The 21638-nt window shown below is 35.7% G+C and overlaps 1 protein-coding gene across 9 annotated transcripts in view; it reads left to right on the forward strand.

Annotated features, from left to right (window-relative positions):
- LOC126369608 (uncharacterized) overlaps positions 1–21638 on the forward strand; it is a 137446-nt gene that overhangs the window by 112290 nt on the left and 3518 nt on the right. For 2 of the 9 annotated variants that reach the window (XM_050014101.1, XM_050014104.1), the window contains 9 exons: positions 5897–5943; positions 6561–6715; positions 13286–13444; positions 15651–15707; positions 18769–18835; positions 19880–20403; positions 20548–20740; positions 21012–21184; positions 21265–21634. In XM_050014101.1, coding sequence (XP_049870058.1) covers positions 5897–5943; positions 6561–6715; positions 13286–13444; positions 15651–15707; positions 18769–18835; positions 19880–20403; positions 20548–20740; positions 21012–21184; positions 21265–21634 — 1745 coding nt within the window. The remainder of the gene's footprint in view (positions 1–5896; positions 5944–6560; positions 6716–13285; positions 13445–15650; positions 15708–18768; positions 18836–19879; positions 20404–20547; positions 20741–21011; positions 21185–21264; positions 21635–21638) is intronic. The other 7 variants (XM_050014102.1, XM_050014105.1, XM_050014103.1 and 4 more) reach the window with 6 other exon arrangements.

A 21638-nucleotide genomic window follows, 5' to 3' on the forward strand; every position in this document is an offset into this window, starting at 1 on the left:
ACCTCCGGATCGTGAGCCCAAACGCTCAAACCACTGGACCACGAAGGCCGTTCGTTCATAAAAAGTTCCATAACAATGAAGACAAAATGTTTCCTCAACTTTTAATGAACTGAGCCCCTTGGCACACCAACCGGAATAATCGCTTGTCATCTTAGAAGCTTACTTACACATCTCGCTTCGCATGCAAAGGACTTTACCTTGTCAAGTTTTAAACACAGAAGCGTGAATGTAACTCGTTACTCAATTAACACAACTACCGTCGAGATTCTCACTAACAAGCTTTGTGAGATTGCCTGTTGGCGAGATGCTATACCAGATATATTATGTGAGTCTATGTGGTGTGTGTGTTCAATGTGCTGAGCATTCGCTTAAATTGAACTTTTGACTATAGCTGTGGAGTATCACTACAAACTATGGCTCACCTTTTGTCCTGTCCTAAGTGCCCTAACACCTGCACTATTAAAGACCTTTATGAAGCCACTGACAATGCCGTAAGCTTGGCCAACTATTGGTCAGCAAATATAAAGCATCGATCGTCACCGACTCGCAAAGAAGGATCTGTTAACCACGAATTCATTCGCGTAAAACCCTACTATTAAAACTATAAATATTTCATACAAACTTTGCAATTTGTTTACCCCCTTAGGAGTTGAATATCGCAAAATCATATCCTAATGAGCACGTAATTACTAACAAGAACCCCTTGCAAAATATAAAAACGCCTATATATGTCTCACTGCTGGGCATATGCCTCCCCTTCATCAACCGGAGACGGTTAAGTCAATGTTATCATCGAGCTATTCGTCTCTGTGTATTATATCGAATATTTGATCAAATAAGATAATAACAAAGCTTGTTAACAAACGCTCTGTACTTATAGGTACTTATAGTTCGCGTACAAAGTGTCCCGTTTGCACAAGAATGCGCAAGGACGCGAATGCTCGCGTACGTAGTAGCTACTGAATACTCCTTTGGAGTAGGTATGTGAAAATACGTTTAACTGGGATTTATCTAAGTGCCTGTATAAAAGCGCAATGCTTCGTTATGTACATTGCTATCTGTACTCGTTAGGCGCTCTCACTTCGAGGTAGCTAAATTAGAACCGGTTTGAAATCGTTTTATATGCTAGTTATTTTGTAATAGTCGGCATTCGCTTTAATGTATAAACGAAGTTAATAAGTTTCTAAGCTGTTACAAGAGAAGTTATGGGAAAATCAACTCTTAATGTGCTTGTAGCTAGGTTCTTGTGTTTAATTTGGTAGCTGAAAAATGTTATCCATTATTGAAATCTTCCTATTGATCAAGTTTGCTACCACAAAGTTTGAGGATGATACGAATATGCATTATCCTGAAGTAGTCTTGTTAGCGGGAAAATTTTCACTGGAGTATGCCGTGCATTTCCAATTTGATGAAAGGCTGATTTCCAAACAGTCTTTACCATGACTGTACTATCCTCCTAAGACCAAATGTTCTTTATAAATCCAAACCCCATTGTTTAACTGTTGTGTCTGGAAATCTCGGTCTAAAGAGGCTATAAAAATAAAAAAAAATCGCGTGACGTCCAGCCATTCGCCGTAAAGAGACTCACCGTAGCGGAAATCGCCGTTCGGGGAGTCGCTGTCAACGCAATAATTCGAAGCGGAACGTGTTTAAATACCCAAAGGAGTATTTTTCATCATCATCATCATCATCATCAGCCAATTAACGTCCCCAATGCAGCCGGGACCAACGGCTTAACGTGCCTTCCGAAGCACGGAGGAGCTCGAGATAAAAACTTTTTTTTTAATTTTTCATAAGTGCATATAAATATGCCAATTACTGGACCATGGTCTTTTCTCTTCGAACGGATAGTATACGGAGCGCACTCATACAAATTAAACAGTAAGCCAATTTTATAAACGTGCTAAATATCTGTCCCTTCTGTATTGCATCCATGCTACAACTGCGAGTGTTATCTACAGTGTTATAAATATTAATAGGAAGTCAATTGGTACGAAAATCAATATTCATTGCATCCGCAGTATTGCATGTCGATACGATAGCATTCATAGTGATTTACTGCACTTTGTGGACTATATTTTGCAAAGTAAACTGAATTATTGCATAATAATATGGCATTTCTGGTTCATATTTTTAAATTCTGATCCCTGTTGAAAGCTGACGATAAGAGGCTTTTGGGTAAATAAAAAAAATTATGTAGTTTTTATGTCTCGTTTGACTACACATTATTGGATTAAACAGAAAAGTGAGAAGCAAATGCGTTAATAATTCCTATCGAGATGAGCAGAACCACAAGCTGGGCCGTTAGTCGTTTCGGACCGCAAGCGGTTCGGACCGCGGTGCGAATCGACTAATGAAACAGGTCGATTCGGCCCACAGGGTAAATTTAAATAAAAATAAATACTATCTGAACCCACTGCAGTCCAAAACGACCCATTTCTAAAAATACCTGAGGCAGTTAACACCGCCCCGTCCACAGCGGTGCGAAACGACAAATTCAAATGATCATTTTAGTCGATTCGCACCGTGGTCCGAAACGCTCGTGGTCAAAAATAACTTAAGACAGAATGACAGAAATGAAAAAGTCAACTCACACACAGCCCCATTTGGTATTGCAGTCCTAAGGAAGGATATGACGATGACAGGTTATCACTCACCGTCAATGAAATGTAATACTTACAGCTGAACGAATTCTACGCCTTTATTTATGTTATCCAATCCAACAGAGAAGTTGAAACTCGGATGAACTGTTTCATTACTACCCACTTAACACGAAAACGGTAACTTATTGGCTTTTAAATTTTGTAGCTTTATTTTCCTAATTAAAAATTTAATTCCCCGAACACGGAACGTAAAGTTGGCTTGTCGAATGCACCAGAATGCAAATACGAGTATTTCCAATTCCTGCATCATTTGCGTCACTCCTACACATCTCACGTGTCTAACCAACGTTAACTAATTGCATCTGATTTAAGCAAATGATCTCTCTGATTAATCTCTTTGCGTGTCTGAACCTCTCACATACAGGTGCCTTGGGAAAAAATCACTTTAAATGTAAGAAATATACAGTCAAATTAGTTGCGTTAAGAGATGAATCTGGGAATGTATTAAATAACCTGAGAATGTTATAGCTTCGTTTTGTCTTTTTCTACGTTGCCTGAAAATTCTCATTAAATCATTAAAGTCAAAGGACCCCAACATAGGGTTTAAAATATTGAATATATTTAGCCTTTCATGAGATATACCGCGTTGAGTGAGGTGCTTTTCTATCTTATATGACACAATTTGAGGGACAAAAACTTCGAATCTGTGAATTCAAAATTCAATTTCAAAAATATCTCTATTCAGTAGGTAACATAGTTACACTTTGAATCGTCAATTTTTACATAACGAACGTCTCATCCGCCTAAAACTACTGCAGCTTCTCACAACCTATATAGCCGGGGAAAAGAAGCTGCAAGAAAAACCTCGGCACAGGGCCCTAGACGTTCTTTAAAAAAAATACAAAATATTGGTATACAATTGAGCAATTTAGCTGCCTAATATCAGTTCTCAGACAGTTAATGCATTCATATCTTCTAAATAATTATCAGATAATATGTAAGTACCATTATTATTAATACTTAATAGTGGACATCCGAAAAGTAACTGAAAGTTCATAAAATAATAAATGAAGAAAGAAACAAACAATTTCTTTTTCTTCACCCTTTGTGTACTGTTTGTGGACTTATAAAACACGGTACAAAAACTCAAGTCACACTTCGTTGGATGATACAGGCGGAGAAAATTATACCTGTCTCATCTATCTACAGAATTCTGCTAGCATATTTTATTGTTTTCTCTTTCTTCCTTTGTCGTGGACAGTGCCTAATTTGAGGAAAAAATTAAGCTATTTAGTAATAAACTTAGACCTTACAAAAAGAGCCTTAAATTATAATCTGTATTCAAATACAAATTACGATAAACACAGTATCCATTCCCTTGTAAAATTTGTATTTAAATGAAGTTGAATTACCGTCAATAATTACCCTATCGACCCGTTCCCGGACAATATCAAACCCTTCGCCAAATTAACGTATTCATTAAAACTGAACTCATTTCCCTGTCTTCATTAACAGGGTATTGTTAATGCCAATGTCCATTAATTTCGCATTTACTGCGGAATCCAGCAACTCGGACGATCCACATCGAATCGCGAGTATTTATTATTTATGCATAATAAGTATGAAATTTGTATGTATAAGAGATTATAATTATATATAGTATAATAACTACATATCAGCTTTACATTAACACAGCTCTGTACATGCTGGTAATATATTTAATTATTGATAATTCGCATCAGAAGTAGTCATGCAGAGAAGTTTCTCAAGTGACTTGGAAGAGGCTAAAACTATAAGTAACGGCGATAATTGATAAATAGCGATTGATCAATCATAATGTCCGTTAGAATTTTCCATAGTTGTGGTCACAATATCCTTTCTAAAATGATGAACTATCTGTTTAGGTGACGGGTTGGTTTGATACCTGTCACCGTGCAGTTCCTCTTGGAAGAAATATCGGGAGTTTTACGGGTTGTCTTATCAATAACTTGTGGCTTTGCTCAATTCTGTGCTTTGTGACTTTATGTATCATCTTCTCCTGAAGATTTGACAGACCGGACAGACAAAAGACCGGACTTTTGCAGAAGTGATTGCTTGTCTACTCACCTTCAAACCCGCGAAGGGAAAACCAGCCCAATACAGGTTAGGTCTCATACCGCCGAAACGCATTTCTCGGGAATGTGGGTTTTCTCATGACCATTTTATTTATTGCTGAACACATAATCCATACATGAATATTGTTAGATTCGAATCTGTGACCTCACCTTGAGAGTCAAGCGTTCTTCTTTGCTATGCTTTGACTTTATGTTGATAATAATATATGTATGTATTCACGTAAGTAAGTTTAGTAACAATATGTACGCATATAGATATTTGCCGCAAATAACGTGACATGGAAATAAGCCTACTATTTTCATTGGGTTTATTCCAGCCGAGTGTATGGTTTATGCATGAATGTTAAATTGCGCGCTACAAATAGTTACTAAAGCATCAGTTACAAAATGTGGAACTCTAAATCACTACGTGTAACATACAGCAACCAGTTAATCTAGTTAAAATTTTCACAAACATTAAAATCATAGAGACAAATCAAATCAAATCAATTTATTTGCGAGAACACATAGAATACAATAACTAGACTTCAATTTTAATGCGATAATGTTGTTATACGATACGCAGAGAATGTACATAAGTTATCAGGATTATGTGTATAAGCCTTGTGCCGAACACAACAGTTACCAATATTTTACAGGACCATTTTTCTCTAGGTTGCGCTGACTATAAGCCGATTAAAGGTGCTTCTAAATCAGTCACGTTGTTGCAGTTCTGCATCCGCGCGACGACCGCGCTGCAAGATTAATTTATACAAAATGCGTCACGTACGGCACAATTTGAAAGCGTCCTAAATAATCAGCTAAGCGCCTTGTCGATATTTTTAGGACCTGTTTTGTTTCTCGCTGATCAGATACATTATAACAGAATCCAAAACTTATTTGCCAGATTACTATCTGCTATCTGTTGTACTGTTGTCAGAAAAATATGAAAAGGCCCTCCTAATAAATTAGATGCGTAACCAGTCGTTGGTTCTTTTTCAAACTAATTGTTTTGGTTTTAAAAAAGTGTGCTGTCTATAACAATAACATTCTATTAGCTATGGGTACTAAGGTTTCTTAGCAAAACATTTGTCCTGGTCCGAATGCCGCAATATTATTAATTAGCACCAACACATGCCGCTGATTGATGATCTAATAAAAGTATTATGTTTGACTAACAAATGACTTTCTTTGTTTCAGCTGCCTAAGCCCACGGTCGGCGTATTTTTACGAATTCCCTCCTAGTGGTAAGTTTAATTAAAATTAGCCTTTATTGTGAAAGATTATGGAGTTAAATTACCCAATTAGACCCTGGGAAATGCCTACAATTGTCTCATTTACAGACAGTTGTAAGAATTTAAGATCAATTCGAAACAATTCAACTGGACTGGAGCAATATAATTAAACTATTTATAGACTGGTATTTATTTCAGTCCAGCTGTGGGTATAAGTACTTGTTATATTGAAGATAGAAAATTGAAGGATTGCGTGCGTAAAGTTCCATTAACAGCAAGTAAAGAATTTACTGAACAAGTTGCGATCACAAGATTATTGTGCTGTGTTTCATGCTAGCACAGACCCAGATATTTTGTCTTTTAATGTAATATGGAACATTAAAGAATATGCTGTTCTGATTACTTTCGATTCAATATTATTTACTGTGTCGAGACATCTAATCATGTCTGAAGATGAGTGCCTTATTTCGATGTAGGTATAAATGTTACTTTCCCACGAATCACCATGCTGCATCTGAGACTGAGTAACAAAGCATCTAATTACGAAAGACTTTATTCCCGTAGTGATAGTAAAGTTGTACTCCGCTTGACAATAAACTTGACAGTTTTTTTTTAAACTGCATACTTAGTTTCCTTCCCAGATAACTGCCTCGGTACTGCCAAGAAGAAGGTGACGACGTTTTCAAGACTGCTGCGTGGATTGAAGTCCCATAGGAAAGAGAAGCATGGATCCTGTTCGCCAAAACATACCAACAGCCCTCGGCAGATCTTGCCTCCACAGAGGGTAAGAATAATTCCTTTAGTTTTGTAATGAACAGCAACCTTTGCGTCGTGTTATTGCGTCACCTTTGACTTAAAACATTCAGGTTATAACTCAAATTCTAAAATCGTTTCAGACTAAGTAATTGTTTTCACATTAAATAGTTATCGATAGCAAATTGATTTATGTAAAAACAATCAAAAGCTTTAGTCCTCGGTATTACATTTTTTATACACAACAAAAACTGAAGCCAAAACACTTAAAGCTAACACGTTTCCTTTCCTCATCAATCACATAGTAATGCTCATAAGTAAATCTTAGGGCGCGTACATTCGGGGCTCGACAGGCGTCAGCATTCTTTTTTTACATTCCCTTTCCCAACCCCTTCCGCCATTATACAGATCCGGAACGTCGCCGGTCTTTCTTTTGACATGCACTCCCAGCAATTAGCATGACGCGACGTGCAATGCAACCTGTGTGTGCTTCACGTACGTCGACTCCATTTATTGTACCTCAAACATTATTAATCAGTACTTTATTCCTATTTTCTTCATTTATTTAGAATAATATTTGCATTTTTATCACTATCGATACTCTATCTTTCTTCATTATGTTCACAATTATCTGAAGAAAGAGTTTTATCCCATACTTTTGTGTCGTCCAACTTCATAATTTTCTTCGCACATGTTTGCAAAGTAATTTAAATACTTTTTACCTTTGCCATGTAACTTAGACGTTGTGAATAAGTAATAAATGATCTCTTAGCACCAAAGTGTAATATATCAAGGTATATAAGGTAAGCGTTAGAACAATAAATTCCTATCGTTATGATTGCCCGAGGGCAAAGTTTTAATACTAATTTATCATTATTATTCTAAGTGTAGGTAACTGTAAATAGATTCTATAGTTTTATGACATGCAATTTGAAGCTAAGATTCATTACTCTGTGAATAAGTAATGGAGCTGAATGTATAGTTAGCTATCTCACAAAACGTACATGTCGTTCGCAATTTTTCATTTCGTTGGTCTCCAGTTATTTGGCTTTCACCGTTTATTCTTTTTTGGCCAAACCTCATTTTGCATTCCATGTGACTATATATTCTCTTTAGTCAGTTTCGTATTGTGATTTTCCCCATCGACTTAGCCTTTGTCGCCTCTCCCTTTGTTTTTTGGCACAATTTTCCTTTTTGTTAATCAACTCTCCCAAATTCTTTCCAGCGTATGAACATACAAATATGCGGATACTCTACCCTCTACCCAAATGTTTTTTAAATCATATTCTGTTGCTTTTAAATTCCGAATTTTATGATACTTTTGATGTCATTTTCACTGCTCAGTAAATTGATATTTTGAAAACGGAAAGTAAAATCCTGAAATAATTCGAACGATAGTCAGGCAAGGGAAAGTAAACTAAAGTACTAAACTACTTACCGAACTTGTGCCAAGGCGAAATTTCATCGTCTCGCCGGCTCCGCATTAGATACGCAACTCATCTCCTTCGAATTAAGTGCTACATTTTTCCACGTCCACCTATATATTTATTAATCTTCGGGGGTTGGGGGTACGTCACCGCATGCCTTTTGAGAAATGACGGCTGCCAAAGTTAAGTCGGTTGAGCCAAGGCGACGGCGCTTGAGTTATGACCGTTTGTTGAGCCGGGGGATAGAGGCCATTAGGGCGAGGTATAATCCTTATCGGACAACTTGCACTTAGGATTAGTCCTGTCAGAAGTTGCTTTTTTTCTGATATTGGAGTTGTGTCCAGTTGTGATTAGGGGATCAGACCTTGCGAATATTATTTTTACGACCGCGTTTTCTGTAATTTTCGCCTCGGAGTATTTCCACTAACGCTTCCCGCCCTCGCGTTATAACTTCGGGTTCAAGCTTCCGTGCTAGTTTTTAAAGCTGGCTTAATAAATTTACTTTGTCGCGTGTTTTGTCATCACTTAACGTTTAACTTCTGTTAATTCTTGTTTTTTACCATTAAATTGTCACGGAAGCTTGGTTTCTCAAGGGAAAACACTTTCATTACATTTTATAGCCAAATGAAACTATAAAAAATCACAATTAATTTCTGGTAGGTAAACGGATAATGCTATTCTAGCAATTAAGTGTATAGATAACACAATCTTTGATAATAAAGAGAGTAAAGCTTTCATGCGTCACTGTTGTGCGTTTTTGCAATTCCCACCTTTCATTAAACGTCGTAAAATGCAAATGTTGTACAACTGGCTGTGAACTTTGTACTTTATTTGCGTTGTCGGGGATGGAATAAATATTTGAGTAATGCGGTGTATTGGCACCTTGCCTTTGGCTTGTGGAGCATTATAGTAGCAGTATTCGCGGCTTATAGTCCTGTAGACTGTAGATATCGGCAATAAAACGTTATAGTTGCACTACGGGTAGCGTCTGAACATTTTGCGGATCGTAAAATATCCGTACAACGTATTGACGTTGCATTGTGGTTGGAATTTAGTGCTCGCAACAAATTATGAAAATATAAATAAAAGAAGTATGATACAGTTGAACGACAAATGAATTAAAATATTGCATGACTAATACACGTTCGGATATGAGTATATGCGTTATTTAAAATGTTATAAAAGATGTAAGTAAAATAAAAGACAATAATAAGAACATGTTTTGCGTAGATTCTATAACTGTAGTTAATTTAACTTTACACTAGGTTTTTACCGCGTTTAAATGGGGATATGAGACTCCCACACTATGTACACTAGGTAAATTCACGTAGTAGTTTCCATCTAGACCGAATGATAATATTAGATGATCAAAATGACAACTTTCCAATTTAATAACTGATCTAATATGATTACGCAGACTATAGACTACTGACTGAAGCAAAATGAGTTGCACCAGTCATGTTCAATTTGTCTCTCATCTCACGCTATAATCTCACACGAAAAAAAATAAAATACTGACTATAAGAAACTAGCTTAAAACGAAACTCCCGATACCATTGAAACTCACGTGTAAAGTAAACAGTTTAGGGCAAAGTAAATTAAAACGGACCGGGTTTTACAGAATATACCAATGGCAAAGTTTTCGCTACGGAAGTTATTCCTCTGGGCACATTTATCACGTTTACTGTGGTAATATTTTCATAGCAATGTTTTTGACATACATTTCTTGTACATTCTGCACTATGTTTGCAAGATTATTTTTCAGTTTTACATTCTTCTCAAATGTTTCGTTCTTGGTATCATACCACATAGATTTGCTACATCAAACAATATCTAAAAGGTTAACATGACCAACAGGTCATGTGATGATATGGAGATAATTGTATTGAACTAAAGTTAATAAAACATAGCAGATTTTGGTCCTATATATTTTAACGATACTGAGTTTCTTTTTTATTTATTCTGAACTTTTTTATATTATTATCTGTAAACTTTAACTTTTTTATGGCTGAATGTTCCTGAACTATAATAGGTTTTATAATTGATCAGCCGTTATGATAATTCACATTGATTATTTTTCTAATTCAATGATTTTTATATTATTAATATAAAAAATAGACTTCGATATTGATAAAAAAATATATTAATTTTATTGGTACATGGCCAAGTTCGTATTAATTGGCAAATTAATCCTTGAAAGTTTCAAGAACGAATATAGCATTGTACTTACTTGACATAATAATTAACAAAGTTTAATAGAAACAGGTTATAGTTTATAACTTACAGGGACGTATAAGAGTAAAACTATTATTCTGTTTTATTCGATACGATTCCATAGGCAAATACATTTTCAGTTAAATCGTTTGCTTTTAGCTTTCTCTATCCGTAATTTTATTTTGACACGGAAACAATCATGTTATTTCGAGAGAGTTTAAATATAATCTGCATTGGGCCAGATTGGAAAAAGGTAACAGATTCCAATACCTGTATGCAGAGAACACGAGTTTAAATAACGTTTTAAAATTGTATACAACTTTAAACACATCGTTTTATTTTTATATAAAAAAAAGGAATTACGTGTACATTAGGGAAATAGTTGTCTTAGGTTTTGTAGCAGCTTCAGACTAGTTCAGACGTTTCCATGGTAGAGATTTTTGTTTATATGTAGATACTGTTATTTATTGTATTGTTGACATCTTGGAGTCAGTAAACTGCTGTTTTCTTACAGCTCATCCCCAAAATGTATGACTTTGATAGCGTCAATAAATTTTGCATAGCCTGAACCTACGTAGGGTGCGCATTATAAGAGAGGCTATTGTCGACCCTGGCGCTTTATTCCCTTATCAAGTTCTAACTTAATGGGCAAGCTTTGTGCCTCGTATGATTAATTGATCTCTCGCTACATGGCCTCATTGTGATGATATCCTTACCTTTTTAGCTTCTTGAAATATACACATACCACTGTTGCGCACGAGCCGAGCCGTGGAGCCTTGGTAGCCTAGTTGGTAGAACACTTGCCTCTCACTTTAAGGTCGCAAGTTATAATCCAGCACGGACCTACACCAATGATTGTCGGATTTGTTTTCGAATCCATGTTTGGATCACAAATGATTATCATGTGTTCAGCGGTGAATGAAAATATCGCGAGGAAACCCACGTAATTTGTACTGTAACAGAAGGTCACGACTATATCTCAATGGTGTAGTCAGAGGCACATCAATCGCAAGATAAATAATGTACCCGTACTTCACCGAATAATACGAATGAATTGAGAAATTTATAATGTAGCGACAACTTACCAACTCATATTTTTTTGTTGTTGATGAAGATGATGACAATAGTAATAGGGTAGTTTCCAACTAATCATGTCAGTTACTTTTTACTTAACGTCAGAACATGAAATTACAATGGAACTTGTATGAAAAAGCAACCTGTGACGTCATAGAAAAACGTGACAAGATGACGCACCTATTATTACACTTTTCTTTATTGAAATTCATAAATAAGAAACGTTTTTTTTTGTCACTTTAGATCTGTCCTTATTTAGTAATAATTTATCTTTGACGTAGGGAACTACCCAATTGTCTTCATCATGTTCGAGATGACGTGATCCTTCAGTCAGAAAACAGCATGGAACATTCTAGATTTTTCTATTCATCCCCGATCGTGCATGGATTAGGTTTAATAAAGTATAAAAATTAAAAAACCGTGTGTTTGCACATTGCATGTTGTGTATTTGCCCTAGCAGACACAGTAATTAGCAATCGGTGTATTTCTGTTTGTGTAAGTAGTTGCTAGAATGTTCTGAAATAAAAAATGTTAAAACACTCTGTTATTACTTTAGTGTATGGAAGTTTTAGCTTTGAAAATTAAGATAAGAGGAGGCATCTCTTTTTTGGGCTAAGTAGTGAATGCCATACGGGACAAATCTAAACTAATTAAAACAAAATCGTTTTAATTAGGTATAAGAACTATTTATAATATTATGTTATAATTAATTCATAACCTAAATATTTGGGTAGCGTACGTTAAACGAAAAGGGTTCAAGATGCATTTTGCGTTCCAATCTGTCGTTTATAAATATAGGTATAGATTTTTATTTATTCAATACAAAACAAGTATTAACTACCTATAATAATACAAGGTTCCTATGTTTTATTAACGATTTTTGTTACTCCTGAGCTAGTAATGTACGTATCGACTTATTTGTTTATATTTCCATGCTATGCATCATTCCGACGTTTTTGCTTACGATTAGCACCAAGCCAGACAGTTTCCAACTTTCCCCGTATATTTGCTGGATGTTAATTTATCATGCAGTTGTTATACGGAGCTGTCATGATTGGTGAAAAAGTTTTGACTTACAAATAAGTCCGCAGTGTATTTAGGAAAAAAAATAACATCGCCTGTGATTAATGTAGGAATCTTCATTAGTATACAGTTTTCAGTGAAAATGAATCGGAATAAATATACGATAATAATATGTATGTTAAGTAAACAAAGTAGCTTTAGTGTTGAATAATTTGTAAATATGTTCTTTGAAATGTTCTTTATAGTTCGGGTCGAGTTTTAGCTTTTGTTTAAGTTTCCCTTTGTACCTATTCATAAAGTACAGCGACTTACATTTATACAACAAATTCGTAATATTTTACAAATACGTTTTCAGACGTTATAAAAAGCTATGCCTAAAGATTTATTCGATGTTGTATTAATAATCACAAATAAAATGTGTAGGTTATTATATTATGTATGCACTTATAAATTTCTTTCAGATAGAGAAAACTAAAAATTGGATTGCCCTAAAATATATTACAACATACATTCACATCACTTTATAAACTCACGCTATTAGCTCGCTACAAGACAGTGACATAACAATTTCAATTCTAAGCATTGTTAGACCTTTCTGACGGCGCGATTTAATATCGAAGACGTGCGATTTTAGGGTAAATGCCAGTAATAAAATGTAAAAAAATTTATTGCCGGTTCTTATTCAAAACTCATTATTTCATTCCCATTTTACAAACACGTTTGACAAATTTGTAAACAAACACAATGTAGGTCGTAATATACGTTGTTTCGATACCGCACGAAATGCATCGCGTCGTGAGGAAGCCCGCTTAGCGTCAACAGTAGTGTCATGTACTATTTGTTTGTATTTACCTTTCCTTCAGGTCGACACGCCGGACAGCGTACTTCAAAGTGGCCTGGGCCTCGGTCCAGGGCCCGACACAGCCCTGAGGTCCATGGTCGATCCCAGGGATTATGACCGCCTCCGCTTCTTTCAAATGAGTGCCGCTCAACCAAACACCTTCGAAGAAACTATACAGAGGGTGAGCTACTGGTCTTTCCTGCTGCACTTTATTTCTGTTATACATTCAGTGTTTGTGGATTATACGCAATTACTCTTAGGCTTCATAAGTCGTACTCTTCAGGTCTTATGTTCCAAACCGAAGCAGTATATCTAATTGTTACCACACGACGTTGTTGCGACGTTGTCACGAGGTTAGGAGTCACTAAACAAACCCATTAGGTAATAAGATAAATATTTACCGCTTTCAGGTCCGACTTTAGTTTGAAACAGTTTAATAACTTTGTAATTATTGTCAAAATCTAAACGAAATATAAATTATGAACAGAATGGTCACAGCGAAACACAATTTGCCGGCGGCAAAGTTTGATCCTTTGTGTTTCATATCTCGACTTTGCCAATGAAAGATTATTTTAAATGCTACTGGAATATAAATGTTGGATTGTGTTAATGTGAATATTAGAAGTTTAAAATTCAATACCTCCATAAGTTTGATAATTGTTTTTTTAATGAAGTTCTATGTTAGTTCCGTCTTAAATTGATCGTGACATCGGTCAACTAACCGCATCGACCAACTGTTCCGCTAGTTTGGACAGAGGTTGCAAGGTTAAATAAATTGTATTGGTTAAATCTCCGGTGGCAAAATGTGGTTAGATCTCGGGTGACCATTATATTGGTTGTTGGCGTTATTGCACAAAGACAAAGATATATAAAATATGACATAGGTACTGGTTTTAACAGATCATTTTTAGTATAATAAATGAAATATACACTTAAACCTGCTGCAGTGAGGAAATGCGGCTAGTGTAATGGGTACCTTTGCGCCCGAATTAGTCAAGGGCAGACATTTTGACGAGTGCAGTAAATAGCACAGGTTCGTGTAAGCTGTTGATGTACCTTATATAAACAAATAAATAAATAAAAACTGTGGATTGAAATATAACGAACAAATCTTATATCTTATTTTGTTCATGTACCTACAAGTAGGTCCATAAAAACTGGTGTATTTTTGCAGCTTCCTAATATTTGAATAGGTAACGAAATCTTCGGATGTTTACGAGGATTTGGGAAATTAAAATTCTAAGCACAAACACTGACTGTCAAAACGTGTAGCAGGAAAAAGACTTAACTGTTACACTCTGGTTGGCAAAATCCCTTCAACTTTATCTTTTTTATTAAATTAATAAAAATAAATTATATTTATGTAATATTTAGCTATATGCACATATTATTCAGTTTTTTGGACAATTGTCGTTATTATGACCAAGGTATTTACTACAAATATAATTCAAGTTCAAGCGTAATTCAATATACTTTTTGCAATATTATAATTTTGCCAACAGAGTAACGACAGTACCGAAATTCAAAATTTTAAAATTTTATTCGGATCTTTTTGGTTTATTCATTGGCATGCTCAAAGAATTGGAGGTGGATCTTCAAAATTTTAATCTGATACTTTTAATAATGTTCATCATTAAAACTCATACATCTTATAGGTCGTCTACTTCTAAGAGAAAAAAAATAGAGATAGCACATGAGGTATATTCTAAATATAAATAAAGAATTATCTTATGTTTTCATACATTCCAACTAAATTAATTATCCATTTTTAACTGATAAAAAGTGAAAATATCTCTGTTTTTCTTCTTTCCATTTTGAAAAGGACTGCAAAATTTCGGCGCATCAATAATATTTATTCATCAGCATAGTTGTTAGAAATGTAGTGATTATATTTTACTTAATTATTTCATTATACTTTTTTTTTGTAATATTTAAATTCAAATAAAATATGTTTATTTTACTATTAAATTAAATTCATTTCTGCTTTTTTATTAATTAATAATAATACGATGAAATTGACTCGTACGTCGCTGCATTTTGAACAATTTCTTTTTTCATCACTGCACGTTCAAAACATTGCACACAATTTGCACGTTATTTGGCATGCATGCAAGCATGTTCCTTTTGTTTTACGTCTACTACCATTTAAGAGACAAAAATAAATCTAATCCTAAAGAGATAAAACGCCAAAATCAATTGTAATGGTGATTTTATGGGAAACATATCCGGAGTCCTTTGGTTGACAGTTTTAGTTTCTATTGTTCGCATTTTAGGTCGCAATTCGTATGAAGGCACTATTTTATAACAAAAGTAGCTGTCTTATATTTTAATCAATTATTAAGGGAAACTAAATTTGAAACAATTAACAAAGTTCTTGTTTGTTACAGTTAAAAGTACAAGAAGCTATGAAGAAAAAAGACAAATTAGCGAGAGAACAAGAAGAGGTAACTTGTTAATACTTTATCATACTTTTATACTTGTATTATAGTTGTTAAAAGTCTGTAACTTGACGTTATAGCAACATTTTTCAGTAAAAGACGCGACTCATTAGCGCAGTTAAACAAGTTTTAATACTTTTATATCGGCATGATAATTAAAATCATAGTTTACACTTCCCCATTGTTGAATACGCTTCGTTGTTTGTGAAAGAAATTTATAAATCAGTTCTAAGTAATATTTATTTAGTAAGTGTTAATGTCCTTCCACTTTATTAGACACAGTCTAATTGTCGGACGCATATATTGGCCTTAATTATCTTCAATTGTATCTTATCATATCACATCGTTTATTTATTGTATTTTAGTATAATGATAATATTAGTTGACGCATTTTAGTAACACGAGCAAAGATATGGTAATAAATATACAACTTCGACCAAAGAACAAAAGGCCATTCGTTACTATGGCTACGGTCTACGTCTACATATATATTAAAATTAATTACCCGATAGTGGCCCTTAATAAATCTATCGCACCACGCACACATACAAAACTAATCTAGTGTGGAGTCGAAGTAACTTGTAATCTTCTATAGTGAGGAGCATTCGACGCGGGGCGAGCCGAGGGCTAATCGTGCCCTAATCACAAGCTAAGCCTATTACTGGCAGTTGTATCGCTTCCCTACAAAACTTTGGAAGCCCCTTGCTCAGCACATTTCGAACGCTCATAAAACTATGCGTCCTTCGTACTTTAGAACGTCGATTGAAATTTTACGGTTCCACTAAACGAAATTTGGGCGACAGTTGTAAACGTGGGTTATTAAAAATTGGCCCTGTAATTCCGTTTATACATGGAAATAGGAAATTTTGCTTGTATTATGCTATACTTATGTGTTTGTGCCCATTGTGCTCAATAAAGTATTTTATCTATCTATAGGAGAAAATAAATTAGGTACAGTTATTGTATGTGTTTTATGTTAGGTCGCTCAACAATTCCCAAAACATCCTATACTAAAGCTGTTTCTTACTACCGATCGTTATGCAATTACATTTTCAATTACAATAATACAGGTAATTATTATTTGGCACCAGCGAAAACATGTGTCAAATAATTTGTGTCGAGACTGTTATTGCTTGTTCGGGAAAAATTCTCATGCCAACAAACACCGTAATTTTATCACTTAAAGTTGTAAACAAAGTTGCAAGCAAACCTGTTAGGCGGTGGCCTGGAAGCAAGCGAAAAAAAGTAAACATAAACAATCTTCAAACTTCTCTTTGCATTCACGCAAATGTTGACATCATTCAGAGTACACAGTTAGTTAACGTTATCTAAAGAGCCATTTTACTGCAGACAGAATATTTCGATGTATTATGTTGGAGCTGGCTACGACTGTTTTAAAATACTGTGATAAGTAATAAAAGAGTAATACACTAAAATAGTTCATAATATCTAGTAGGTAAACCGTAAAACTTATAATTTTTGCGGGAAAGTCTCTTGTGATTAAACTCAACTCAAACGCATAAATATATTTTGTTCAATGTGTATACTAATTTGGTGCACTTTGTATCGCCATTTTTTTTATAATTATATTACTTTTGTCGACGTCTCATCCGCCTAAAACTACTGCAGCTTCTTAACCAGCTGAAGGAGACACACCAGAAAACACGGATTCAACCCACAAATATGAATTATACCTCTAACTGGCGTTTAGCGCTAAATATTATTTATTCGTAGGCGCTAAAGCAAAATTCGAATTGAAAGTGACGTTTGACGGTAGACCACGTGATCTCCTGGCGGTGCCATCAGTATTGCCAGTGTGTGAGATTCGTTTTCCTTACACTGTGTAGCCGAGAAAAAGTAGCTAGAAGAAAAACCTTGGCAATGAAAAAAAATCAAGACTGCATAACAATGAAACTCATTCAGTTATCAGTTGGCGTCACTGACTAATGCAGTTGACTGAAATAATTATTAGTCGAGCACGCAACAAATTACTTAAGATTATGTAAAATTTTAAGGCCTAGTACTTATACTATAAGCTGCATTATATGAAAATAATATACTGTCCGTTAGAAAGCCCCATGCGTTGAACCGTGGCGGTTGTTTCCTCTTTGCCTACGTGATAATAAATATAGCTTGAAAATAACAACAAAGAACAGGGCTACCTGTTCAAAGAATTCGTGACATCATCGTGTCATGGTTTCATATCCCGGCTTGGGTTCTCAACCACTGAATTCAACTTTATGAGTTTGAATTCATGTTTGGATCATGCCCGGTTTATGGCAATAGGCTCGCCTCTTATTCAACATAGCGGCGAGGAGAGGGTGTACCCTTACACCTCTGCCTAGCCCTTCAAGGACCCACCCTCGATGCTGTAATTATGAAAATAACACTTGTTGTAATAACACCCCTCTTCGTTTATAGTATGAATGGGATTTTTCCACTGGCGACTCTGATTTAATTTGGCACGACGCCACGACGCTCCACGCTAGTTCCGTTGCCCCCGCATTATTGCTTGCGTTTAACTTGTACTGTACCGTCATGAAATCTCATTTACTTCGAACGCAATGCAAATCCTTTCGTGAGCCCGCCGCCTTGGAAACAAAGTGTGCATAAATTAACTTAATGTCCAATACTTTCCTACTTACGTGAAAGTGGTCGCTTTATTACCTTCTTTTGAATATTTATTATCGTGTTCACGCATTTTTTCGACGGAAACTGTTTGCAGGAACAGTTTAAAGTTTTTCACGCTATTTATCTTTTAGCTTGAAGTCGTAAATAGCACCTATCTAAGTATGCGTACGCAAGGCGATGCGAGCGCATATTCGTAATGATGTATGTTATTTTTCGCTCATACAAGGATTATGGGGAATAAAATACGTTCGTTTATTTCTCAATAAAAAATATTTTACGTCTTACTTAATAATATGAAATGGGGGAAGTTTCACGGTTAGGCAAGTTTTATGTCTACACTTTGAAAGAAATGTTTCACATTTTAAAATTAGAGACAAGTATTTTACAAGATCATAGAGAAAAGGGATGTAATAGTTTAATTTATATCTTGTTCCAGATCCTAAGAGATATAAGACAAGGTCTTATGAACATGGGAAGAGACGGCGTTCGAGGCCCTTTTGGAGGTAATTTATTTGACGGAAGTATAGAAAAAGCAGAGGGAAAAAAGATTGTTATCTGATAAGAATGGGAGGAGGGAGAATGCATGTGAAGAAGTAAATATCTGTGAAGGATGACTGTACTGATGTGGCCTGCGGTGTATTCTAGACGCATCGATATTTAGTAACTGATATCTAAAAGGACTAAACACATTTGCACGTATTAGTTTAGTTCGTAACGACCATACAGGTAGGTATACAGAAATGAAAAACGAAACATATAACACTAAAACACTACTTACTACACAACACACCACCGCGTATATTTTCCTGCAAAATATTCATACAATAATTAAGGCTGCTGCTTTTTGGTTGGGTACGTACAAATGTGCGTGGTCCTTGAAAACCTTGTTTTTTTCGCATGAGTTAAGGAAATAAGGATTTGTTGATTTAACAACGTTTCATCGGTTAAAACGGAATATCGAAGCGTCGGAATGAAAAAATATTTCTCAAATTCAAAATTATTTGTGTGCATGAAGCTTGTACATGTTTTGGTTATAACTTTTGTTCTATTTGTCAAAGAGCTTTGTTTAAATGTTCTTATTTGTATGTTCGTCGTTAAAAACGTATTCGGTATGCTTTCGATGTGCATTTTATCATTCATCATGTTATAGTTATTTTTTCATTCTATATCAAATGGCCATACTCTGTATAATTTTAATAGATTTTTAAATGGATGCAGTGACAATTTAGACATAATCTAATTTGCAATCAGTTTTTATTGGGAGGATTCATTTAAAATGTTTTTTTTTTTGGATTCATGACCATCCATCCATCAGGTTTATTTTCCGGCAAAGTGCTATATGCATGTTGTTTTAAAAAATATTTTTGCATCGATCACGCACGGCTTTACGATGTTGGTACACAGCTTAAACGCAGTGTTGTCAGTGAAACCGCAAATTGTGGAAGGGCAATGTACGGTAAAGTTTTTCGCATTTACGTTGGCACGTATTTTTATTTGCACTTTGGAAGCTGCGATGGATAAAAGACTAACAAGAGGCTCGTTTACAGACGACACGTATATGTACGACGACGAGGCAAGAGGTCTATCGGGACGAGGTCACTGGTATGACGAACCACCTTATGAAAGCGATCCTGAAGATTTCCTCATGGGCGGAGGCGCACCAGCGGCTACGTTTCAAAACGGGCGGGTTTGCTTCACTCTAAATCTTCGGAACGAACCTCGTGGAGAAGGCGTGATATCTCTGAGAAGCGCCGGTGATATAAGTTTAGCAAGAGCCCCTCGACGGGGATTAATAATTCCACAAAGCGGTCCCTACCCGACCACTGTGATCCCCCTGCGAACGCCGAGAGATCGGGAGAGTGGGGATTACGCCGCATCTGATATTCAATCTATAGACTCGAGGCTGTCCGGAATATCTTTAGAATCAAGTCGGTCAGAATGGGACTCCAGAAGAGGCTACAGGCAAATGTCCGGATATCGGATAGGTGCCGACCCCTTGTCACCCGCATCATCCGATTACGAAGATCAAGATAGCGAAACTGATTCGCAACACATAGCTACAGTCCACAAGGTAACCTACCGGAGCTGCTAAATATATTATGCTTGTTAGAAATGTTATGCCTAAAATTATTTTAAATAAATTAGCTGCTGCAAACACGTTGCTTTTGATTTTTAAGTCCTTTGCCCGATTAACGTTGTTTTCCCATTATTACAGTCAGCCGAGGAATGTGAAGGAGTATCGAACCTAGCGGGAAAAGTGAGAGGCCTCAGACAAGATGTTCAAAGAAAAATATCAAGATTAAGACAAGAAAGGGGCCCTGAAGGCACCGATAGGCGGGCGAGCGGTGATCAAGCGTTCCCATGTTCTAATAGTTCTTTTGAAAGTCTCCCCAGCGGATCAGGCAGTAGTGAGTGGATTTATTAAAATTATTTGTCTGTGTTAATATAAACGTTTTTGTAAATATGTTTGTCTTTCCTTTCATTGTACCATAACGCCCCACGAGCTAATATTAACCCTACTAATACTCGTGTTTAAATGAAATTATCAAAATAACCAAAATCCTAACACATTCACAGTCCAACAAAGATGTATAACTGCAGGTATTTTAAATTTTAATGTACTAGTTAATGGGAAAAGTTTAAAATATATTCCTAAGTATATAAAATGTTTATGTACAGGCACACAAGCTTTGGTTCGAGCCGGTAGTAATCACTCATCTCTCTCGGCAGAAGAAAACATAGAATTAAGTCCGGCCGGGCGGAGTTTACTTGTGCCGCAAATGCTATGTCGGGCTCGGGCACTCGTCGATTACACGCCCAATATTTACGAGAAAGATGCCTTGAGATACAAGGTAAGATATCGTAACTATGGTTGAGCTGCTACCTATTATCTATGAAAATAAATCTATAACAATTTGTAATTTGTCAACAGAAAGGCGACATTATAGAGGTGATCAATATGAACGCATCCGGGATCTGGCGGGGTATACTGAATAATAAAGTCGGTAATTTCAAATTCGCCAACGTAGAAGTACTATCTGAAAGAGATACGGTTCGATCTAGATCAACGAAATGGAGTAAAAGTCGAGAAAGACTTTGGGAGACGCGACCACGAACAGTAGAAGAATTACTTAGAAGAATAGAATTACCAGAATACACAGTGGCCTTTGCAAGAAATGGGTATGAAGACATAGAACTATTTAAAGAGATTGAACCGTCTGATTTGGATTACTTAGGAATTATGACTCCCGAACATCGTACTCGCATCCTTGCTGCGGTACAACTGCTGCATCAGCTTGAAGGTAA

The sequence above is a fragment of the Pectinophora gossypiella genome, chromosome 9 (genome assembly GCF_024362695.1).
Source record: "Pectinophora gossypiella chromosome 9, ilPecGoss1.1, whole genome shotgun sequence".
NCBI lineage: Eukaryota > Metazoa > Arthropoda > Insecta > Lepidoptera > Gelechiidae > Pectinophora > Pectinophora gossypiella.